Here is a 25,471-nt window from a genome sequence, read left to right as displayed (position 1 = left end):
AAAAAAATTAAAAGCAAGATAGAAACAAGCTAGGTATCATATCTTTTTCCCATTTATAGATATTCATAATACACTTTTGTAGCCTACTTGAGAAAATCATTTCGGTCTTTTTATTTTTTGCAATTCGGCAATAATTGCAAACTTCAGTTCAATGTATATACAAATCACTTTGCCTGTTCAGGTCTACTGTACTGGAAGAACAGTCACCACGTGACATCAGCACCGGGCCTTCGGTCTGTTTTCAGTAGTCTGAGAGGAAGAAAAATGGCGGCTGCGACCGATCAGAAGCGGGACGCCAGCCATTCGTTTTGAGCTTTCTCACGTAAACCGAGACCGTGGCTTTACGGGACTACTTCTTTGGAATCTACGCAAATCAAGCTTTCTGGCGGTACCTGTTTTTCTGGGTTCTGTGAAGGCTAAATAAACGCAGAAATTGAAATTGAAAATAATAGCTTTTATATATAATGAGGGGGAAAAGAGGCAGGCCGCCCAAAACCCTGCGGATGCAGGAGCCTTCATCCGAGCCGGAGCGTGGCTTGAGACCCAGGAGGGAGTTGAGGGCAAAGGGGAGAGGTAGTGCCGAGGTCGATTTTGAGAGTCCCAAGAGGGGAAATAACTCTTCATCGAGGGGCAGGAGGAAAGTGGGATCATCTCGCGGTAGGGGAAGAGGCAGAGGTGGTGGTGGCAGAGGTACTAGGGGCAGACGGTCAATCGCTAGATCTGTGGTTTATGATGATCATGAAAGTGATGAAGATGATGATGCTGTGAGTTTGAGATCTGAGGAGGACGAGTTGATAGAGGAAGAGACGATAACAGACGAGGAAGAAGAGGCCCTCAACGAGGAGTCAGACCCGCTTGAGGAAATACTCGAGGAGGATGATGATGATGCCAGCTACTGTACTGAAAGCAGCTTTCGGAGTCAGAGCACTCATGGCAGCACTCCGGGTAAAACCGCAATATTGATCAAGCTGCTTAGAGAATGTTAGAAAACAATGACATTGTAACTAATTATAATTTGTCTGGGCGTATTTTCATTGGCATTAGTTCTTATAGTGCAGGAAGCTGTATTGTTCAAAATGGAGAATGCACTGACTGTGTATAAAAACAGGCCTAGTTTGAGTTCAAAATTGTTGATGATGGAATGAAAGCTTTGCATTTAGTGATCTAGGCAGTGCACGAGAGCCGAATTGCACTTCTTTAAATTCTGAAACATCTTTAACTAACAGTATTGTGCGAGATGTTATTATAATTGTGTTTGCTAGTTTTGGATCTGACTTGGTTATTGCAATAGCTAAGTAGTTATAACGTACCTTATCTAACGTTAGCAAACTAGGCTAACAAGCTAATGCCTGAACCTGCTAAACAGCTGTAAATGCAGATTTATCATTTAGAAAACAACTAAAATGACGAACAACATTATATTAACATTCCAGAGTAGGTAACATACACTAATAACTGGAGTGTTTCGTATTATAAAACAACACTTGATGATGCATCATTTCCTTGCAGGAGAATAGCTACTTAGCATGCCTAGCTAGCTAGTTAAATACTTTGTCAAATGTGTCTATACATTTAATGAGACTATTAATTAACTTGGGGGTTTTCTTTAACCCACTCTTACTTATCATTAGCTTTTCATATCCAGCATAGGTTTATTTTCACAGCTGAGAAGCAGATGAGTTCTTCAAGCTTGCTAGTTAGCTATGTCATGGGCTTGTGCTCTTGTCCAGGAGGACCCAGCTAGCTTGCTAGTAATCCACATCAGCTCGAGCTAATGACAGGACAGGGTACCATGTGGCCCATTGTTTTGAAAATAAGCGCCCTCAATTTCACCAGTTGTAACTATGTGAGGAAGAAGTTTCAGTGATGCAGCACAATAATGTTTTACATTCCCCAAAATACATAATGGAATTATTAATTTCAATGTTAAATTAATATCTACTATTTAATTTCCATGATATGTTATAAACTTTGGAAATTAAATGCTTTAGTTATTTTTGTTGCAATACACTTTTGATGCACATTTTCTTACACAATAGATAGAAGTAACAATTTAGATTATATTAAAGTTCATTATTATTTGTGGAAAGTATGTTTGCCAGTATCTTTCAAATTAATGTAAGAAAGATACAAAACATATCTGTAGAATAGCAGAAAAGTAATGATTATGTTGCTGTTGCAAAACATTATCACAGTGTTTGGATTAGACCCATTTTAAGGAGTAATTTTTTACATTGAAGGGAATGTCCATTGTGTTAAATTGTTGTTCTTGACTTTCTCAATTGCAATAATATAACCCCTCTCAATTTTCTTGGTTCCTGGGTTTAATACCCTTGCCAACTTTGAGTTGGTGTAGTGTTTTGCCAAGTCAAAGACTTGATTTGTTTAAAGTGGACCTGGCACCAATATAAAGAATCAAACATATTTCTGTGGCAGTAGATTTCAGAGACACTTGTGAACTCTCCTTTTACATGGCTAGGGCTAACATTTGTTCGCTTGTGTAAATTCTGTCTTCAACTTGTTTCTTTGAATTTTCATTAATCGATGATTTAAGCCCATGAGACAATGTAATTCTGCTTTGTCTGGGTTTTATGTATGATTTACAGATTGCAATTTCAGTTTTAGTTAGTCTTTAAATCACATAGATTATGGCACTCACTGCTCTCTCTCTCTCTCTGTCTGGCAGGGCGGAAGAGGACGCGGGTGCACTGCCCTCGCTCGCCCATCTTTGAGGAAAAGGAGATCCCTCCTCTGGAGCTGCCCAGAACCTCTGAGGACCTCATGGTGCCCAGCGAGGAACTGCTCAACGTGTCCTCCATCTACGAGGTCCTGCGCAACTTCAGCACGGTGCTGCGGCTCTCTCCCTTCCGCTTTGAGGACTTCTGTGCTGCGCTGGTAGGTCAGGAGCAGTGCACGCTGATGGCAGAGACCCACACAGCTCTGCTGAAGGCCATCCTGCGTGAGGAGGACACCTCCAACACCACGTTCGGTCCTGCTGACCTCAAGGACAGCGTCAACTCCACCCTCTACTTCATTGATGGTATGACGTGGCCCGAGGTGGTCCGTGCCTACTGCGAGAGCGACCAGGAGTACCACCATGTCCTGCCCTACCAGGAGGTGGAGGACTACCCCTACGGCCCTCTGGACAGTAAGATCAAGGTGCTGCAGTTCTTGGTGGATCAGTTCCTCACCACCAACATCGCCCGCGAGGAGTTGATGTCAGAGGGGGTGGTGCAGTATGATGACCACTGCAGGGTGTGCCACAGATTGGGGGACCTGTTGTGCTGTGAGACCTGCTCTGCCGTCTACCACCTGGAGTGTGTGAAGCCGCCGCTGGTAGAGGTGCCGGAGGACGAATGGCAGTGTGAGATCTGCGTGGCACACAAGGTGCCCGGGGTCACAGACTGTGTGACAGAGATGCAGAAGAGCAAACCCTACATCCGCCAGGAGCCCATCGGCTACGACCGCCACCGGAGGCAATACTGGTTCCTAAACCGGAGGATAATTGTGTAAGTAATTACTCGCCCCCACCCCACTTCCCTTGTTGTGACTTCAACAATATTATGCACCATCTCCATACCATACTGAGTGATCTCACCTGAGTGATACATTGTGTTTTGTGATGTAGTCAGAGAGTGGATGTATGTCCTTGAGGTTCTTGAAAACAAGTTAATTGATTGCCTTCAGAATTACTTTTTTCCAGTGCTGAATTGCTTGGTATAACATCAGTCATGTCTTGTGGATAGAATAATACACATTTTGTTGCTGAACACAATGTACACACAGATTGCCTGAGAGGGCTGATTTCAACTTGGAACATATATTTTCTAACTTGAATTTTAGTAGCTGGATGTTGCTGGTAATCACCCATATTCATGTAGAAGCAGCCTGGATTAAACATTTACTGCGTGTTAAAAATGTAGCTGATTTCAATGATGACTCAGTCTAAAGAGTGGGATCTATCTGACAAGCTGTGTCGCAGAGGGATCATTACTGGCGGTTTGAGACATCAGCCAGCGCAGCGAGGGTGCTGTGATTGTTAATTGTGCCCTTAGTTAGGGTGAAACTCCTGTGCTGTGATGCCATAGCCCCCCTGAGAGTTTACTGAACTGCTGCTGGAGTATCCACTTGTTCATCATGTTGCCTCCTCCATGTCTTCACAATTGCTTGTAATTGGTCTCTCTTGCGAGAGGCAAACAAAAAGGAATTAGGGGGCTGAAAACAACATGCGTTCGAATGGAATTTAAGCTTATTGCCAATTTGCATTCGGTGTTGATTTTCCTTTGAAGTTAAGATATCTTTCTGTCCCGGTTAACGATGCCTCGTGCAGCATTATATGCCATACAACGATGCCATCTCATGATGTATTCATTAAGGTCCTTGAACCTGTTTTTTATAAACAAACTAATTGTCAATTATATTCCATCTTATTTGTCACAACTGTAATAATGGTTGTTGGCCTGTTATTCCAGTGAGGAGGACGGGGAGCATGAGAAGAAGAAGATCTGGTACTACAGCACAAAGGTCCAGCTGGGAGAGCTCATAGAGTGTCTAGACAAGGAGTACTGGGAAAACGACCTGTGTGCCGTCCTCGAGGAGATGAGCGAGGAGGTGCACACTCACATGGACATCACTGAGGACCTCACCAACAAGGCCCGCGGCAACAACAAGGCCTTCCTCACGGCAGCCAACGGTAAGGATAGACAGCCACCTGCTGGACCCTCTGAATCACGGTCTGTCACACTGAAGCATTTTTAGCTGGTCCATGGCTTCTATGCATTGTCAATATAGAAATGTCAATGACGACCCCTAGGCTACATGTTGTGTAGCTCCTGTGCGATTACATTCCAGTACATTCTCCCTCGTGCTGAAGTATGATTAGGATGGTTGATGTATTAGAACTGTCAGGGCCACAGGTAGCCTAGCGGTTAGAGCGCTGGGCCAGTAACTGAAAGGTCGCTGGTTCAAATACCCGAGACGATAAGGTGAAAAATCTGTCTGTGCTCTTGAGCAAGGCACTTAACCTTCATTTGCTCCAGGGGTGCTGTACTACTATGGCTGACCCTGTAAAACAACACATTTCACTGCACCTGTCCAGTGTATGTGACAATAAAAAAGCATCAAACATCATAGATGTCAGCCTTTTTACTTATCATGCAAACAGCGTTTTTCTTATTTCCATCGAAGAGAGGTTGGTTTCTCTCTGTGGCTACTCTACTCCTCCTTGTTTGTTATAGAGCCTTCCTTTGTTTGTGCATTTCCTGACCACTAGATCTCATAGTTTACACAAACCAAGCTTTATATGGTAAGCTTGCTTGGTTCTAGTTGTACTGTTTTGGGATCAATCTCCTCAATTGTTAGACAATGAGGGCTTTCATTGACAGATATTCCAAAGACAAGGTAGATTTTCTTTGAAGTCAATGCAGAGTCGTTTCTCTCCTGTCTAGTTCCACCTGTACCATCTGTAGTGATGAATGGACCTCGCTGGTATTTTATCCTCTTCAGAAGCCCACTGCTTCATCCTCCCTCTGTGGTGACACCTTTATCTCTCCCTATGAAAACCTCAGTTATGAACCGTTGGCAGGTAGGGAATGGAGACTGATTTCATTTTCCATCTTCTCCTGTGACCCAGGATACTTTCACAGGCATAATGCTTTCTGCTGGCTGTCCACATCTCTTTTTGTTAGATCTATTTCCCTGAATTAAGATTGGAATCTCTCTGTCTGCCTTTATGGGGAGAGATTTTATACCATATCATAGAACACATTATTGATCCTCCACTCTCTTGCTTTTAGTGCTCAGACAGCAGTTTCGTTAACGTCATCTCTGGAGCGTTGACCCACTGTTCCGTTTCAGGGAACAATAGTAGAGACAGCAAATCAGGAGTGACTCACTGACATGGGTTCTAATGAGTTGTTCTTGGTTTTAGCTGCCAATGGCTAACTATATTGGTATTTAACTGTGCTGGTGATCACATGTGTTGTGACTTGGTTATTATTACCGGTCACAATCCGTTTCCACTCATTCTTCACACAGTCTCAAGTAGTGCTAGAAGGTGTATTAGCAATCTGTAAGATTGAGATGTTTGTGTGGTTGTTCTCTGAAGGTGAGTGACTGCTTCTATGAGAACTAGGATGGAAGGGGTTAACCTAGTGACAGGATGATCTTGACACTGTTACAAGCATTATACATAGGCCTATGTTACTTTCCAATTGCAATTTTACCAGCTGGTTTTATATTGTTTCAAAATGTGTAGGAGAGCAATATTGGAAAGCAATTATGGTTTGACTCCATTATATTTGTAATGCCATCCTGTAATAGAAAGGCATCATTTGAACAAACAGGCTAGGGCTAGTGTGAGCCGAACAACTCCATTTCATTACTTATTGTCTAGCATAGCTTCTCTGGTTGGGAATTAGCTACTTGACACATCCCCTTGTATTTTTTGTTGTTGTATTTTACACCTCTTTTTCTCCCCAATTTCAATCTTGTCTCATCGCTGCAACTCCCCAACGGGCTTGGGGGGCAAAGGTCGAGTCATGCATCCTCCGAAACATGTCCCGTCAAACTGCGCTTCTTAACACCCGCCCGCTTAACCCGGAAGCCAGCCGCGCCAATGTGTCGGCGGAAACACTGTTCACCTGACGACCGAGGTTAGCCTGCTGGCGCCCGGCCTGCCACAAGGAGTTGCTAGAGCGCGATGAGCCAAGTAAAGCCCCCCCGGCCAAACCCTCCCCTGGCCAAACCCTCCCCTAACCCGGACGACGCTGGGCCAATTGTGTGCCGCCCTATGGGACTCCCAATCATGGCCTGTTGTGATACAGCCCAGGAACGAATCAGAGTCTGTAGTGATGTCTCTAGCACTGCGATGCAGTGCCTTAGACTGCTGCGCCACTCAGGAGCCCCACATCCCCTTGTTTTAATGCCTGAAAAAAACCGTTACTGACTGGTTGAGCTTAGACATACAGACATGCATAGTAATGTGGTAAACAGCATGTAGACCTACTGATTTACATAATAATGTGGTAAACAGCATGTAGACCTACTTATTTACATAATAATGTGGTAAACAGCATGTAGACCTACTTATTTACATAATAATGTGGTAAACAGCATGTAGACCTACTGATTTACATAATAATGTGGTAAACAACATGTAGACCTACTGATTTACATAATAATGTGGTAAACAGCATGTAGACCTACTGATTTACATAATGTGGTAAACAACATGTAGACCTACTGATTTACATAATAATGTGGTAAACAACATGTAGACCTACTGATTTACATAATACTATGATAAACAACATGTAGACCTACTGATTTACATAATGTGGTAAACAGCATGTAGACCTACTGATTTACATAATAATATGATAAACAACATGTAGACCTACTGATTTACACATAAAGTTGAAATGTAGTCTCCGGTCAAACAGACCTAGCATGGTGTGTGGGTGTTGGCTATTTGTTTATCAGCTGTGTTGTTGTTTGTGTAGATGAGATCCTGGAACGTGTGCAGGGCAGGCAGGAACGGCGAGCAGTGGAGCAGGCAGAGAAGACCCCTACAGACACCACCAAGATAGAGGAAGAGACACCCACACACTGCTCTCCACTACCAGACCACAGAGAGCTCCAAGACCCCGAGTCTAAAGAGGAGGCAAGCTCACAAGGTAAGACTGGAGTTGCTCTTCTGTGAGTTGTGTATTGCCTATGAAGATCTGTTCTTGATGCATCTTTCATGTAGCCTTTTGAGGATGGCTATGTCTTTTTGTTGATCTGGTGAGGCAGTTGTGTGTTAAAGATCCAGAGTGAGTCTTGTATGTTTCACAGCAGCTGCAGCTCCCCCTGCTGGAGAAGAGAACACCACCGTCCACACCCCGAAGCCTGGCTCATCCACCCAGGATGGCACTCTCCCTAAACATGAACCCCATAAGCCTGCTGAGGTGTCCTGCTCGGCCGCCTCTGAGAGCAGGGAGAGTGGGGAGGCCTCCGTGGAGCCTGAGCAGGAGAGGCCAGGTACATGATGGAGAAAGAGCCCAGCAATCTGCAACTCTCCTCCCAGCCTCTCCTCCTCCTTGTCACTCCTTGCTGTGGCTATGCATGTGTGCATCCATCATCATCGGTCTCGTGCTCTGGCTGTCTCAAAGCATCTTCCATACTGTAGTTGTGCTTAATGTGATGTGATTTCTGTCACAGGGTGCATTGCTTTGGACTCTTTTTGCTGCTGCTTCTTGGCTAGATGATGATCTTCATGCTGGTTGGCTGCTCCTCAATGTGACCATTTGTTGATTTGATTATTGGCTGTGTTTGGTAGAAAGTCTACTAAAGATGCTCTTGGACCATTAAAGCTAAGTCATAGCTTCCTTTGAGGATGAGAGTGTCTTGAATGGCTGCAACACGGTTACACAGTATGCCTTTCTGGTTATCTTCTGTCTACTAATTCAATACATGGATTACTAACAGAGTGAGTGGACTCTGTTGGGCAGCTTTCACTTAGTCGCCCAGTCCAGAGTAATGAGTGTAACAGAGGGGGCTCTACTCTGCCACAGTACTGCTCACTTCAGTATCACTCATTAAACTGATGGTGTTGCTGACTTACTGAGATAATTATCCTTCAGGAATAAACATATTTTGTCGTAAGTATTTTCTTACTCCTTAAAGCACTCTGCTTTTCACATCTGCTTATGTAACGTTTAAATAGCCCATTATTGTATCCCTTTATTTCTGTGGTTTTCTTTTCCGAGAATTTGTCTTTCATCCATCTTCATATGATCGAGATCTGCCTGGTTATTTTCTTCCTTCAACAGATGCATTGTGCCTTTTTGCGGGATCTTGTGCTCCATTTTGTGTTCCATTGTCTTGTGTAGTGCTCAGGAGGCTGTAAGTGTAGCCAGTTGTTATTCTAGACACCTTGTTCATTGCTTACATGTTCTATTTTCTCAATGTATTCATTGTGTTAGCCGGATCCTGATGCGGGGCATTGTCTGGTCCACACACTGTGAAAACTTGTTCTCAGATAATGGTGTTTCGGTAGCAGCATCCCTGGCAGGCAGCGCCCAGCACGCTAAGTCTGTCACAACCAACCTCTTATTCTCACCCCAATTCATTTGGGAAATTGGCCTCCGTTCCTTTAGGGGAAACAAAAGGCTGGCTGCCTGCCTGAACCTTCCACCTGCTACCTCAGCGCAGTATATACAGCAGGGCCATTTTAACCCACAGCTCAGATACACAATAGCTTTCTTAATTTGGTTCTGCAGCCGCGTTTTGCACTTCTTGTGTTGTGTTGCACTGTGTTTTTTAGCCTTATCTGTCAGCCTGGACTGCTGAAGTGCAAATTCTTGCTCAGACTCACTGATTAAGTATTTCCCTGGTGTTATGCTAATTGTGCATTATCATTAAGGAACAGGTGAGGCAGGGAAGGCATCAAGCCAAAAGCATTCTGTTTTTTACAATTGTGGATTACAGGTTTTACTTTTTAAGTAGTTCATCCGTGTTTGCTCTGCATTGCCGTCATCATTTGCAATACTTTGTCAGTATAGCCAGCTAGTGCCTGGTGCTGGTGTTGACGCATGTTTTCACACAAAGGGAGCCTAAGGGGTTTGTGCTGCTCAGCTTCTCACTGTTCAATCCTCCTCTCCTCCCCAGATGATAAGCCTGTAGACTCAGAGTCCCATGGAGAGGAGGACCCCTCTGCCCAGTGCCAGCCTACTCCCCCACCACCACACCCTGGAGACGAGAACAGCAACAGCAGCCACGTCTCAGCGCCTGGGGTCCTCAGGAGGCCTGAAGAGCCAAACCTCGCTGACAGGTCCTCTCAGTCCTCCATCACCAGCCAGGACGACACAGGTACGCTGTTGCCATACCATCCATACACTCAGGCCTCTGGAGACACTCTGTTACTGGTGCATGCCCTAACTCATTCAACTTTCAAGGGCCTTGACTACCAAGTGTCATTAGAGATACGGTTTGTATCATTGAACATTGCCTCCGCTGTGCTGGTTTTTGGCCCATGATTGACTTCTCTCTTTTGATTCATCATCACTGATCTTAATGATGTGTTCTGTTGCTCGCAGGTGAAGGCAAGGAGAGTGGGAATGGTGAGGGGTCAGCGTCTGGACGGACTAACAATCGCATAGTGACTCGTCTGCGTAACCCGGACAGCAAGCTGAGCCAGCAGAAGACCCAGGGAGATGGCAGCCCTACACCCAGGGACAGCAAGGAGGTGAGACACCAACCAGACACTGTGTTAACCTTCTCTCGTCTCTGTGGAATTTCACCCACAGCCTAGTCTCTCACATTAGGAGAAGGCAGCCTTAGCAGGATTAAATGGATTGTCCTGTTATATTTTCAATCATCTAGACTGAAATCCAGTCCTCTGTTCCACATCGACTCACTTCTTTATTACACAATGTTACACAATTAATTGAACTACCGGTAGTCTCCCAATTGCCAAATCCCTATGGAAACGATGTCTCTCTTAGCTGTGTCTCTATTCAGCTCGGTATATATATCCCCCTGTGTGTCTCTCCATTAGACATCTCCTCCCAGCTCTGAGAGTGAAGTGGCTCGTCTGGGTACTGTGAGGAAAGACTTGACGGTGAAGGGCAACCTGAACAACCTCTTCAAGCTGGGCCAGGAGGGCAAGTTCCGAGTCTACCACAACCAGTTCAGCACCAACACACTGGGCCTCAACAAGCACCAGCATCGTGAGGACCACGACAAGCGTCGCCACCTGTCCCATAAGTTCAGCCTAACCCCCGCCGGGGAGTTCAAGTGGAACGGCTCCATCCACGGCTCCAAGGTGTTGACCATCTCCACCCTGCGGCTCACCATCATCCAGCTGGAGACCAATGTCCCCGCCCCCTTCCTGCACCCAAACTGGGCCTCGCACAGGTACGCCCCAGCACAGACTACTTACTCTGGCATAGGAAAGTGGGGTTCAGACCTGTTTCACACAATGGAGAAATGGAATATTATTGACTGATAAGGTCATGTGTGAAATCATGTTTTGCCATATAGTGAGGTTGTGGGTTTGGGATTTTACAGGACAAACTGGATTAAAGCGGTGCAGATGTGCAGTAAGGCTCGGGAGTTTGCCTTGGCGCTGGCCATCATGGAGTGTGCCATCAAACCAGTGGTCATGCTGCCTGTCTGGAAAGATGCGCTTGGACACACCAGGTAAGAGACATTGGTTGTGAATCAAAGGACTTAATTCATTGCTGAATTGAGTTTTGAGTCATAGCACATCGACCCAACTCATCCTGCTCTCTGCGGTTTAGTGTACAATGCTAAACTGAATGAATTATATTGCTTCACTGCTCTGCTGATTATGAAGCATTCTGTTCACCTCTCTTCAGTGCAGAGGTCTGTAGTGGTGTGGGCAAATGTATGCAGAGTAGCTGACGCTTTTCCCATGAGTGAGAGGAGGTTCATTGTTGAAGATAATGGAGCCCTGACGAAACAAGCCAGTCACCTTGCCGTTTTGATGTCTTTTTTTCACTCTCCCCCCTCCCTCTCCCTTCAGGCTCCATCGCATGACCTCCATGGAGCGGGAGGAGAAAGAAAAGGGGAAAAAGAGAGAGAAAAAACTGGAGGATGAGGAGACTATGCAGCAGGCCACCTGGGTGAAGTACACCATCCCCATCAAACACCAGGTAAATCTGGGTTCACTTTCCTCTCAAGTCCTGTTTGGGCTTTTATGACTGCATGACGTCTGACAACATAATCATCCCATCTTTTGTATGCGATTGTGTTGTCTTTTATCTAACTGGTTCTTTCTCTCTGTGTGTAAGGTGTGGAAGCAGAAGGGGGAGGAGTACAGAGTAACTGGGTATGGGGGCTGGAGCTGGGTCAGTAAGACTCACGTCCATCGCTTTGTTCCCAGGCTACCAGGGAACACCAACGTCAACTACCGCAAAGCACTCGAAGGTAAGTGTTTCCTCTGTACACATATTATCTCTGTCTTATCTCACTGATGATGATCAAGGGCACTCAAGCGGAAAATTTGGCTCCAGCATGCCTCAGTATAAATTAGGTGCTTCATGTGTTTTCATTTTAATCTCTCTACAGCAGCTAAAACTGGCAAAGAAAATGCGACATCCGGCCCGAACAAACGAAAATGTTTGCCCAAAGCACCAACAAGCTCAGAAACCCAGGCAAAAGAAGAGTCTACTCCAATTACTGAAGAAAAAGACAAGGAGGAAACCTCCACCATGGAGTCATCTGAGAGCACTTCACCAGGAGAGGGGCAAACTCTGAAAGAGAAGGAAGAGAAAAATATCACAGAGAAGGTGGAGGAGAAGAAAGATGATCAGGTGGAGGAGAAGACTGAGGGCAAGATGGATGTTGACCCCAGTCCACCAGACACCTGTCTCAGTGAGGAAAAAGGTACAATGATATTACTTTTCATCAATAAACAAAGAGGGTCCCCTGCTGTTTCTCTGAATAAGACATTTTATTAGATGACATTTGGTATTTTCCCCGTTCTTGCTATGATTGGTTGTGTTCTATATTCATCTGGTACTTAGCAGCTGTCTATCAGGTCTCACAGTTAGCATTTTTTGGCTAATATCATTCATGGAGTTCTCTCTCTCTCTTTTAGGTATAGTGGACAGCAAATGCCCCTCGTCACTGACGGACCCTGCTGTGAAGGAGGAGCCCGGGGAGGAAGAAGAACCAAGGCAGGAGGACTCTGAGGCCAAGCCACCTGTCCGCCCCTTCAACTGGGATGTGGTGAACGTCAGCGAGGGCTTCCAGCTCCGTACGGCCTACAAGAAGAAGGTGAAGACGTCCAAGCTCGACGGGCTGCTGGAGCGCAGAGTGAAACAGTTCACCCTGGAGGAGAAGCAGAGGCTAGAGCGCCTCAAACAGCAGTCAGCCCTGGCCAAACACACAGTCTCCAAGGAGAAAGTTAATACAGGGACTCCCACCACCATCAAGGCTTCTACAGCAGACAAGTTAGCAGTGACACCGTGCACTAGTCTGAAAGCTGAGGGACAAGCAGACTCAGTAGTTAAAGACACAATTGTTAAAAGGCTTGACTTTGACCAGGAGCAGCCAGTGAAATCCCAGCCCTCAGGAGAGACAGATATTCTGGACGTTAGATTAGGCTCCACCTGTAAACCCCAGGCAGCAGGAGCCACAGGCCCCAACCTCAACACCACAGGGTTGGCCAACCATGAGAGCAGCGTTCAGGGCCATGGTGGGGCGTTATCTCAAACGGAGCTGAATGGAGGCTCCCAGAAAAGCATAGACCTCAATAACAAAGTCAATTTGACATCTCTAGAACCGGCTTTAGGTGTGGCCAAACCTCCCAGAGCAGAAGTGACGATAGCAGGAGAAAACGGTAGGAAGCATGGTTATGAGGAGACAGAGCAAGGTAATGGACAGAGGGAGATAGAAAGCATGGACGTAGACCAAAGCAAACCACATTTAGTGCAGGTGAACGGGAAAGACGCTGTTGACACCAAGGCTCCTGTAGACTCAAAGATGCACTTAGACCTGGCCAACAAAGTGGACACCAAGGTCATGCTCCAGACGTTAGAGGGTGAGATCAAAACACTGCCAGTGAAGGAGCCTGTAAAATCCATTATGAACGGTACTCTCTCTCAGGACGGGTTAAAGGTCAACAACACTGTGTTAGCCACCAGCCCAGCCTTGGCGGACGTAGAGAGAAAGGTTGTGGTGTCCGAGCCTGACTATCTGCCACCTCAGAAGGTTGCCAGACTGGAGAATAATAGCGACAGGGTGGCAGACTGCGTCACGTCATCACTGTTAGGGCCGCCCACTGGTGTTCCCACGGTAAGCAACAGCACCAAGTCTGAGCCAATGGAGATTGGGCAGACGGCATCCAATAAGATCACCCCGTTTCCTATCCCCACTGCAGAGGAGTCCAGCTTGAGTAACAACACCACAGAGAACAGCAGTAGCAGTACTGAGGTGCTGAAGACCATCACCCAAGTCACCACAACCACTACTACCACCATGTCAACAGAGTCTCGCACAGTGCAGATAACCGAGGTCTCCAGCAGCACTAAGCCTGCAGTGACGCCTGCTGCAGAGACCAGTGCTGTATCTACCCTCACCACCATGACCAAGACCACCGTCACCAGGGTCAGCTCCCCGGCCCTCGGGGCCGCCGTCTCCGAGGAGACCAAGACTGTTGTCACTGCAACGTTGACAGATGTCAAATCTGTCCCCTCAGGCTCTTCAGTCACCTCCATGACAGTCAGTAAGGAGTACTCCACCAGAGACCGTGTCCGGCTGCTAAAGTTCTCCCGCTCCAAGAAGACCCGCTCTGGTACCGCCCTCCCCTCCTACCGCAAGTTTGTCACAAAGAGTAGCAAGAAGAGCATCTTTGTACTGCCTAATGATGACCTGAAGAAGCTGGCGAGGAGAGGGGGCATCAGAGAGGTACCCATCTTCAACTACAACGCCAAGCCAGCCCTGGACATCTGGCCCTATCCCTCCCCCAGACCCACCTTTGGAATCACGTGGAGGTTAGTCACGTAGTTGACCCTTAGCCATTAGGCTGCCATTCACGCAGTGGACCACCTCATATGCCGTGCGCTGAAATGAAAACACAGAAAGACAACAATTGAAAACATGGAACCATGTACATTTGTCCATTTAGCTGTTTGGTTAAAGGTTGTTTTGATAACACTCACTGACTTGGGTCTCCTATGCAGATACCGTCTCCAGACTGTGAAGTCTCTGGCAGGGGTCAGTCTGATGCTGCGGCTGCTCTGGGCCTGCCTGAGGTGGGATGACATGGCTGTCAAGCCCTCCCCTGCTGTAGGAACCACCCGCACAGGTGAGTGCACAGCAATCCTACCCTCCTCTCCCTCTCTCTGCCCTCCTCATTCCTGTCTCTCAATTTGAAGATGAGGCACCATTTCAAACGGACATATTTCCTTTCTGCTTTCCCCAGAATCCTCGGAGACAGCGATCACCACAACAGAGATCATCAAGCGGCGAGATGTGGGGCCGCACGGCATCCGGTCTGAATACTGCATCAGGAAGATCATCTGCCCCATTGGCGTTACCGAAGCTCCCAAAGGTAAAAGGATGAAACTGCATCCCAAATTCTCTTAGGATCACGCTGTCACAATCCTATTGTGGTCTCATGAGTCTTTGCTTTGGATTGCCCTGCTCAGCTTGTTCCTCACCTCTTCTAGCGTTCTCTCCCAAGTACCTGAGTAGGCAAATCCTTTGCAATGTAAGTGAAAATATGGAGTTTGAGAGAGTTGTTTATCCCACAATAGAAAGGATGACATTAATTGACAGATGTCGTTTACCTCATTCTCTACCTCATCCTTTCTCTGTCCTCCTGGGTAGAAACTCCCACTCCCCAGAGGAAAGGTCTGCGCTCCAGCGCTCTGAGGCCAAAGAAGCCTGAGCCGGCCAAGCAGACTGGGCCCATCGTCTTAGAGACGTGGGTGGCCGAGGAGGAGCTGGAGATCTGGGAGATCAGAGCCTTTTCAGAAAGGTGAGCAGGTGGACTGTCCTTAGCCTTGTTGCTGGGGCTGGAGAGAATAAGCTGCTGTACTGCTTGATATTATGTGACCTTGGAACCTATACTTCCCTCAAGATGTCTTGTAACCCTGCCCAGGTATGTTGTCATTGGATGTAGTATGACTAACTGGCTTGTCCTCTTGTGGTCACAGGGTAGAGAGGGAGAAGGCCCAGGCTGCAGACCAGGCTAAGGTTAGTAGAACGCTGAAGACAGCAGAGGAGGCCAAGGCCCAATTGGAGGCTCAGCTGAAGCACCAGAGATTGGCTGCTCAGCAGGTGGGAAGATCAGACAAGTTTCCACCTTGCACTATGGTGACACCTAGCCTCCCTACAATCCACCCCCCCCTCAGCCCAAACCTGGGGGGGCACAAACACTAAACACTGGGAGCTGGGACATTTCAAGGGCCTCTGTTTGGGTTGGTTTTGATCCGAATAACTGTCCTTTTAAACCATGTGCAATTACAAATGTGTATTGGAAGTTATGTTATGTATTATTCAGATGAGACATGTACTCTCACTCTTTTACTCTGGTCTCCACTTTCCAATGAGTTTGGTGTTTCTATGTGGTTTAGCATAGATTTAGCATCTGAACCTTTGCGTTGTAGAAACGGTTGGAGCAACAGAAGCCTGGTGCCACCACCCCCACCCCCACCAGCACCCCTACAACCTCAGTCTCTGGCACTCCGGCATCCCTGACCAGCCAGGTCACCCCGGGGACTAAACTGGTCCTGGCCACCAAGCTGGGGACACCTGTCACATTCCAGCAGAACAAGAACTTCCATCAGTCGTTTGCTTCCTGGGTCAAGCAGGGCCAGGGTAGTCCAGGTGAGTTTGGTGACGAATAGCTGCTCATACAAAATCATGGCAGTGGCTACTGTGGGGGTGTGTTTTAAGTTGATAGTGATCCTTGGTAGTAGTGTTGAAATATTATTTTTCATATTTCCATGTTTTTGGTCAAAAGTCATTTTCGTTCCCCATTCACTTTTTAATGGTGGCCATTGAAGTTCACTTGTGGATGTCAAACTGTTACAACAACATAGATCATTTTAGTGTTTGGATTCTTCTTTTTTCATTTGACCTATTTTGATAGATATTTACAGTATGTTGAATTGCCTTAATGGGCAGTGGTGTCCACTTCCTGTATCTGAAACCCAGTCAAGTGTGGGGCTGGGAAAGGGGAATTCTAAAAACCTTTGAATAACTTTTGACTCCTAGAAAAAAGGTTTCAGGCTCATAATCAGTTAAGTCCAAAAAGTCTTAAAAGCATATGCAAAGGCTTTGTTTGAATCAAGCTGGGGGGGAAAGGACCCCTTAGTGGACACCACTGCTATACACCCTGGCTGTTGTGGTTGCACTTTGCACACGGTGTGTGACTGCAGGTGGGGTGTGTCTTGCAGCCTCTACCTGCTCACGGGCCACCGTGGCCAACAGCATGGTCACCACCTCTGGACAAACGTTCCAGATCTCTGCCAGCCCGGTGACCATGGCTGGCCAGGTCATCACCGCCAAGCTACCCATTCCAGCCAACAGCAAGATTGTTACGGTCAACATGCCAACCACACAAGGAGGTATGGATGACCTTGCCGTCTGTAAGGTTTTAGCCGGCATGATCGCATTGACCAGGCCTACCCCCACTCAGCAGGCCTACCCCCACTCAGCAGGCCTACCCCCACTCAGCAGGCCTACCCCCACTCAGCAGGCCTACCCCCACTCAGCAGGCCTACCCCCACTCAGCAGGCCTACCCCCACTCAGGAAAACCATGAACCATCTCACCCCAGTGGAACCTTTGAGGGGCTTTGAGGTGTTGCTTTTGGTTTGAGTGTGCTGGCTGCCCTACCTAGAAAATGCCACTGATTTATACAAGAACATTCCAGGAAGGAGGACCCCTGGGATGCCCTGTCTTTCTCGCTCAGTAACAGACACAGTAATGGCTGTCCTGTCTGTCAGATTATTGATCCAATGGAAGCTTCCTTACGGTATCTTGGTTGGACTGAGTCCCAGACAGTCTCAACACAAAGGACCTGTTCTGCTTGATCAATACAGTCTGTTCTGCTTGATCAATACAGTCTGTCCAGGTCATCTGCAAGAGGGGCAGGTGAAATTTCTCCCACTGATGGCTGTGACTTGCCAGTATATTTAGAGATGTGATTCAACCTAGTATTTCTTCGGCAAACTCAATTCCTAGTTCCATGAGCTTTTAACAAGGGCGTTTGACTTGTTGTAAATCTCATTATTGAGGTTCAACACCCTACTGTTGATCTTGTAGTGAATTCATGCTGCTTAACACAGTCCCTCTCCGTCACAGGTATGGTGCAAGTCCAGCAGAATGTCCTGGGCATTATTCCATCCAGTACCCCAGGCAACCAGCGGACCTACTCCTCATTCCAGAACCGCAACGCCACCATCAACATCAGACCCAACACCTCCACCTCAACCACCACTCAGCCGGTAGAGAATAGACATCCAAACAGACCTATCCCTCTCTCTCTCTCACATATTATTGCTCTGTCTTTTTCCCTCTTATGCTCTCCCCTGCTCTTTCTTTGAGTTATAATCTTAATTAGAATATAGTGAATTTAGCATAATCATGTGTACAGTATCATTTATTTGTGTTTTGTTTCTTTGGCCCAGGTCATTGCCACCGGAGCCCAGATCCGTCCAGGCATGACGGTGATCCGATCGCCCCTGCAGCAGGGCACCACCATGGGCAAAACCATCATCAGAACCCCCTTGATGATGCAACAAGGTATTCTACCAGCCAGTAGGTCTCTCCTCTGCCGCCTCCCAACCTGTGGCTGCATGGCTCTGCTCACTCCTCAGCATGCACATTACAGGCAGTCTGCAACATTGCTTTGTGTTGACATGTTTATACGTATTCATTTTATTCGGATGGATACTATATTTAGAACTGTATTGGTAGTCCGCAGATGTTAACTGTATGTATGACCTCCAGTCAATTCATTCATGATAAGCCACCTGATTTGTCTTGGGACTGTCCCATGCACTTTTCTTATTTAAGGCTACTCACTGTCTGTCCTCTAGGCCAGCAGCAGGTGGTGACTCAGATCATCCGGGGCCAACCTGTCTCCACAGCAGTTTCCAGTGCCAGCCCTGTACAGACCAGTGCAGGCCAGAGGATGCTGGGTGCCGCCCCGTCCCCCTGTCCTGTCACCCCTGCCCCCGGGCAGTCCCCATCACCATCCACCCCCCAAGGCGGCCGACCACAGCAGGGCCAGGTCAAACTCACCCTGGCCCAGCTCACCCAGCTAACGCAGGGGGCACAGGTGAGGAGCCACCTGCTCTCTTTTACACCTACTTTCACACATACTCTCACACTCCTGTTAGATGTATTCTCTGTGTGTTTCTATGTCTGACTGTGTGTGTCTGTGTGTTTCAGGGAGGGAACCAGGGTCTCACAGTAGTAATCCAGGGACAGGGCCAGACCACAGGCCAGCTGCAGGTCATCCCCCAGGGGGTGACAGTCATCCCAGGCCCTGGGCAGCAGCTCATGCAGGCTGCCATGCCCAACGGCCAGGTGCAGCGCTTCCTCTTCACCCCAGGGGCAACAGCCCCTGTCCCCAACCCCGCCACCACACCCAGTGCTGCTGTCACCCCCGTCACAGCCACCACAACACCCTCAGGGCCAGGTATGAGGCCAAGCCACTTCAACAAGCATCGTACACAAGGCTTTGCAGAGTTGTGAATTAGAATGTTCATTTGGATTGGTCTCTAGTTTGTGTAGATGTGTTAATACTGTGCTGCTGTCTCTCTCTCCTCCGTTGCAGCACTGTCTCAGCCTCCGGTTCAGACTCCCGCCACCTCTCAAGCACCGGCAACACCAGTCCAGCCTCCTCAACAGGCTATTGCTCGTGTCCAGCCTCCTCAACAGGCTATCGCTCGTGTCCAGCCTCCTCAACAGGCTATCGCCCGTGTCCAGCCTCCTCAACAGGCTATCGCCCGTGTCCAGCCTCCTCAACAGGCTATCGCTCGTGTCCAGCCTCCTCAACAGGCTATCGCTCGTGTCCAGCCTCCTCAACAGGCTATCGCTCGTGTCCAGCCTCCTCAACAGGCTATCGCTCGTGTCCAGCCTCCTCAACAGGCTATCGCTCGTGTCCAGCCCCCTCAACAGGCTATCGCTCCAGTCCAGCCCCCTCAACAGGCTATCGCTCGTGTCCAGCCCCCTCAACAGGCTATCACTCGTGTCCAGCCCCCTCAACAGGCTATCACTCCTGTCCAGCCCCCTGCCCTCGCTCCTGCCCCCCCTCCAGTGTCCACACATCAGACTCAACCCCCTCAGACTCAAGTCCACATCCCCCTCCAGTCCCCCACTGCCTTACCCATCCAGCAGATAACCCAGATCCCAACCTCACCACAACCGGTCCATATGAAGACTCTCTCGGTCTCCCCTTCCGTCACCCAGGCCACAGTGAGGCCCATTCAGGCCCATGCTCAACTCCAGCCCCAGGTTCCGGCTCAGATCAGGCCCCAGCAGCAGCTGCAGCTCCACCACCAACCCCAACTGATCACAGTGCCGGGGCTGCAGCAGCAGGTCCAGGTGCTGGGCACCATCCAGACCCACGTGGCAGCCCAGCTCCAGGCCCAGCAGGGTGGGGCGGTGCCCCAGCAGATCAAGCTGCAGCTGCCTATCCAGATCCAGCAGGCAGGGGGCCAGGGGCAGGCCCACCAGATCCAGAACGTGGTGACCATCCAGACGGCCAGCGTGCAGGACCACCTGCAGAGGATCCAGCAGCTCAGAGAGCAGCAGCAGAAGAAGAAGCAGCAGGAGGCCAAAAGGGAGCAGAGCCTGCAGGCCTCCAGCCCCAGCGACATCATCCAGAAACAGGTGGTGATGAAGCAGAATGCTGTGATAGAAAATCTGAAACAGAGGAAGACCATGACTCCAGCAGAGCGGGAGGAGAACCAGAGGTATGGCTGTCATTGTTCACAGACATGACCCTTACATAACGACATTCATATGAATTACAGTACATGTTTTATCTATTTCTCAGTTCCACAACCTTATTATGCTTAATCCTACCAACAATCGCCAACTATTTTGTGTTAGTTGTATTTTGTCTGATTCCATGATGAGTCTGACAAGCCCTCCCTTCCTCTATCCCCTGCTGAGTAGAATAATCGTCTGCAACCAGGTGATGAAGTTCATCCTGGACAAGATCGACAAGGACGAGAAGCAGGCGGCTAAGAAGAGGAAGAAGGAGGAGTCTGTGGAGCAGAAACGCAGCAAGCAGAATGCCACCAAGCTCTCGGCGCTGCTCTTCAAACACAAAGAGCAGCTCAAGGCTGAGATCCTGAAGAAGAGGGCTCTACTGGACAAGGAGCTGCAGCTGGAGGTTCAGGTCAGTGCCAACGCCACCTCTGCATCATAGGCCACTGTATTGTAGCGCTCCAGTAGGGTGCAGTAGTGTGATATTGGATGTGTTGAGAAATATTGCGGCCACTGCCCAGGAATTCCTTACATTGTGATACCCACTGTGAACCATTCTCTCTCTCTCTCTCTCTCTCTCTCTCTCTCTCCCCTTCCTTTCCCCTGTCTCTCTCTCTCTCTCCTTCCTTTCCCCTATGTCCTTCTCTCTCTCAGGAGGAGCTGAGGAGGGACATCAGCAGGCTGAGGAAGGAGAAGGAGAAGGCCCAAGCTGCAGCCTCTCAGGCAGCCGCTGCCGCAGCCCAGGTAGCCTCATCCCTCTCCCCCACCATGGCCTCGCCCTCCTCCGCCCACAAACGCAAGAGGGACGACGAGAGGGACTCGTCCTCCGCCAAGCCCAAGAAGAAGAAGATGATATCCACTACCTCAAAGGATCACAAGAAGGAAGTCAAGCTGTACTGTGTCTGTAAAACGCCCTATGACGAGGCCAAGTAAGATACGGATGCACCATATCGGGTTCCCATTGAAACACTGAACATGTAACTGAACTGTAGCATGTATGTCAAAGACGTGGAACTTAAGTCCACATGGTTTCAGGTTCTACATTGGGTGCGACCTGTGCTCCAACTGGTTCCACGGTGCGTGTGTGGGCATCACGGAGAAGGAGGCCAAGAAGATGGACGACTACGTCTGTAACGGCTGCAAGCAGGGCCAGGACTCACAGGACTCAGAGGGCACTACGGAGGAGCTGTACTGCATCTGCCGGACGCCATATGATGAAACACAGTATGATAACACAATACTAATAAGGTTATAGCTTGGGTGAACTGAATGTTATAGGTCCAAATATCCCTGACCTGTACTTCCCATGTCTTTTCTCCCAGGTTTTACATTGGCTGCGACCGTTGCCAGAACTGGTACCACGGGCGCTGTGTGGGCATTCTGCAGAGTGAGGCCACCCACATAGACGAGTACGTGTGCCCGCAGTGTCAATCCACGGAGGACGCCATGACGGTCCTCACACCGTTAACCGACAAGGACTACGAGGGTTTAAGAAGAATCCTGTGCTCCTTACAGGTATGAAAGCCTGTGGTCTCCTCTGTTCAGTGTCTTTACTGATGATGCATTTGATATGGATATGGCCAGAGTTGGGAGTCACATCATGTACCCTGTCTTGAATAAATGAAATGATAAAATGAAACAACATTGCATTGCAGGACCAGTGTTCTGGTCTGGGGCACTACATTCTCAACATACTTCAGTATACCACTGTTGTAAATCTAGTGAAACATCTATTTTTCTGTTAACAGGCTCACAAAATGGCGTGGCCGTTCCTTGAACCAGTAGATCCCAACGATGCTCCTGATTATTATGGCGTTATAAAGGAACCGATGGGTAGGGCAAGGGCAGATCTCTAAATCACTGTAATGTCATTGACTGTCGCTATTATTTCACATCAAATTTTATTGGTCACATACACATGGTTAGCAGATATTAATGCGAGTGTAGCGAAATACTTGTGAGAAAAAACATTGTAATCTTGAATGTGTTGGAAAGTAGACACAAAATTTGTACTTGGCCAGTGTTTATGTTGATAGTTTGGAAAATATAATAATTGACCAACACATTTACCTTTGGTCACCCTTCTCTATGTTTCATCCCCAGACCTCTCCACAATGGAAGACAGATTACAGAAACGGTATTACAACAAGCTCACTGAGTTTGTGGCGGACATGACTAAAGTCTTTGACAACTGCCGCTACTACAACCCCAACGACTCCCCCTTCTTTCAGTGTGCCGAAGTTCTGGAGTCATTCTTTGTACACAAGCTCAAAGGTTTCAAAGCTAGCAGGTAATTTTAGAGCTCTCATGACTCCCAAAGCTCTTCAGAGGCCCCGTCATTAAGTCTCCTTTTAGAAAAGACTCCCTCCGTCATGCATCATCTGACATTAGGGCATGGGTAATGGCTTGGCAGTCATATAATGTTCATGACACTCCATGTGACTGATTGAATCTGCTTTTGAGAATTTCCCAAGAACACCCTTTTTAATATTTTCTTTTTCATTAAACCATGCATCTGTGTCATGCTAGTTAGCCTCATGCACTCTCTGGGCATGTCAGTTTGTGTTGTAGTAGCCTGACTTTGGCTGTGGTCTTTCCCACAGACCTGGCTGTGGTTTGTGGGCTGCTTGGTAGAGGGATGCAGAGTCTTACCAAAGCCTACAGGGCTGACTTCAGCTCAGACATCCTCCCTGCAATAGTTTTCAATAGAGCTTCATTAATGTTTGCTCCATCTCTGTGTCATGCATCACCTTGCATTGTCTCTTTCACCTGTACCGCATGCATTTGATTTATGCCACTCATTCTCTCTTTCTTGCAGATTGTGATGTCATAAGTCTGACGTTATAGCTGGAGTCTGAGCTGGATGCTGGGGTCTCTAGTAGTGAATCATGGAACTTGCTGTTTCATAAACAGTGGAAATTCTGTGTGATTATTTAAGATTTAAAGAAATAAACACACAAACACACACAAGTGTTCTATCAGTGAAACAAACCATGCTTAAAAGTACATTTGCAAGTATAGAAGCCGAATTCTAAAGATGCCTTCCGTGACAATCACAAAATGGCAGCCATGTTGACACTTACAAATCAAGTTTTCAAGGGATATGCTTTTTCTCTATTATTTTGGTAATTTTACCATTTAACATCATATCAGTTATCAGCAAGATGAGTGTCAGGGAAGCTTTTACTTAGAAATGTGTAATAAGCTTCACCCAGAAATGCATTTTTTTATTTGTAGTTAGTTATTCTTGGAGAGGGAGATATAAAAACAACATTTGGGACCACATGTAAAGCTGTATATTTTATTATATATTTATCAAATTAAGTTTCTCTCTTCCTCATGGCCTTCTTTCAGCTGATTTAAATATCATGCATTTGTAATGAATGGGCATGATTTTAATATAGTGCACAGGTTTTGTAGGTAAATTATAGCTTAACTACTGGTTGATTTATTATTGGGATGTTTTAAATTTAGTGATTTAAAAAAAAAAAATAAGATTGGTATTGTATGGTTTTTAATCCTTTTGTGAAGGATTATTTTATGGTTAAAACAAAGAGAGCCTATGGTCAGAGGAATTTATATAGACTTAAAATAATAAATAAAATGTCACGGCTTAACTATATTGGACCCCATGCCTTACTGCATGAAGGTACCTCAGGATGTAGACGTGAAGCACCATTTTCAGTGACTAAGTCATTCCCGATGAATTAGACCAACATGGCTGCTCTCTCCTTCCTGACCCCATGGCATCCATTTTTTGTATCACTGTTTTGTTTGTTTTTTGTTCATGTCAGTATGTTTAAACTATTCATAAACATTTTTAAAGGTTCTCAACTGTTCCCCTTTTCTACATTCTATAGGTCTCATAACAACAAACGACAGACTTCGACCTCTTAGTATATACCACATATTTGAACAACAAAAAAATGCACTCTGCGAGAATTGGGTTAAATTCTGAACAATTAATCCATGTTGGGACCTGGCTCCTGTGCTTTGTCCACTCCTTTCCCTCCTTCTGGCCCCACTACGCAGCCCCTAAAGGAAGACTCTCCCTCCTTCTGGCCTCACTACGCAGCCCCTAAAGGAAGATTCTCCCTGTAAGACCAGCAGCGCTGCTCCCACCGAACTGTCAGGTGGAGCTGCTGCCTGCCCACCTCTGCCACATGGACATTTGACAAGGGGTTAAAATGGAGGGTTTGAATAAAGGCATTTCTGAAAAAGGTTACCTTGAAGAAAATACTTTCTTTGGAGATCTCATGTTTCCTTGTTTGTTCTTCTTGATTTGATTCTTTGTTACCCCTCTAGCTAGTTGAAGAAATTAAGAAAAGCGTACACATTCATGCCCATAAAAAAAAACATTTGATGCTTGTTTGAACGTTGAAAAATGTTGAGCTGAGTTGCACTCAGTGTATCAGATTGCACAGTGACAGTTATGTGTCTATACCCTTTCAATCACTTTATTAGAGGTGGGTTGAAAGATACATCTCATTGGGAAGGACTTGCTTGAGTTTGGACCTACTAGCTTTCTGGACACTTAACAGTTTGAGTTTCAGTCAAGCTATGCTGAAAGGAATAAAGTATTTGGTATTAATTGCCCAGCAGTAATGACACTGCTAAGGATAAAAACTATGTATTTGAAGGTATCCTGCCCTGTTTGTAAAACTTGTCAGATTTTGAATTTTTGTTTTTCTATTACAGCTGAAGAGATTGATGTATATGAAACATAATAAATGGAGAAGACTGAGCTCTCTTCCACTACTGAAAGTGTTGGCATATGCTTTTGTGAAATAAATTGCTTTAGCTATATGAAAATATTTTTCCCTAAAGCATTTACAGTGCATTCAAAGTATTCAGACCCCCTTGACTTTTTCCACATTACAGCCTTATTCTAAAATGAATAAAATAGTTGTTTCCCCTCTACACACAATACCCCATAATGACAAGGTAAAAACAGGTTTAGGAATTTTAGCAAATGTATTAAAAATGTGTAAATAATAATCACATTT

The 25,471-nt window shown here is 46.9% G+C and overlaps 1 protein-coding gene across 10 annotated transcripts; it reads left to right on the top strand.

Moving 5' to 3' along the window:
• The first annotated feature begins 233 nt into the window (after positions 1-233).
• Positions 234-25,229, top strand: LOC106607015 (nucleosome-remodeling factor subunit BPTF). 10 transcript variants are annotated; one of them, XM_045720316.1, is made up of 32 exons: positions 234-945; positions 2,687-3,509; positions 4,473-4,693; positions 7,503-7,676; positions 7,837-8,022; positions 9,652-9,852; positions 10,080-10,228; positions 10,541-10,899; positions 11,053-11,184; positions 11,531-11,660; positions 11,799-11,934; positions 12,076-12,393; positions 12,608-14,504; positions 14,694-14,818; positions 14,936-15,064; positions 15,343-15,493; positions 15,672-15,795; positions 16,125-16,344; positions 16,917-17,087; positions 17,826-17,968; positions 18,152-18,281; positions 18,563-18,804; positions 18,918-19,167; positions 19,306-19,679; positions 19,710-20,446; positions 20,652-20,877; positions 21,120-21,394; positions 21,501-21,689; positions 21,788-21,980; positions 22,214-22,298; positions 22,569-22,755; positions 24,326-25,229. In XM_045720316.1, the coding sequence occupies exons 1-32, from the start codon at positions 465-467 to the stop codon at positions 24,360-24,362; spliced, it is 9,195 nt and encodes a 3,064-aa protein (XP_045576272.1). In that variant the 5' UTR covers positions 234-464; the 3' UTR covers positions 24,363-25,229. The 10 variants fall into 10 exon arrangements, with proteins under 10 accessions (XP_045576272.1, XP_045576269.1, XP_045576273.1 ...); XM_045720313.1 differs by having other exon boundaries at positions 7,840-8,022; positions 19,306-20,446; XM_045720317.1 differs by having other exon boundaries at positions 15,672-15,711; positions 19,306-20,446.
• The last annotated feature ends 242 nt before the right edge of the window (positions 25,230-25,471 follow it).

This window comes from Salmo salar, chromosome ssa06 (genome assembly GCF_905237065.1).
Source record: "Salmo salar chromosome ssa06, Ssal_v3.1, whole genome shotgun sequence".
Lineage (NCBI taxonomy): Eukaryota > Metazoa > Chordata > Actinopteri > Salmoniformes > Salmonidae > Salmo > Salmo salar.
Note: the sequence above shows the minus strand (reverse complement) of the source record. Positions and strands in the feature narration are given on the sequence as shown.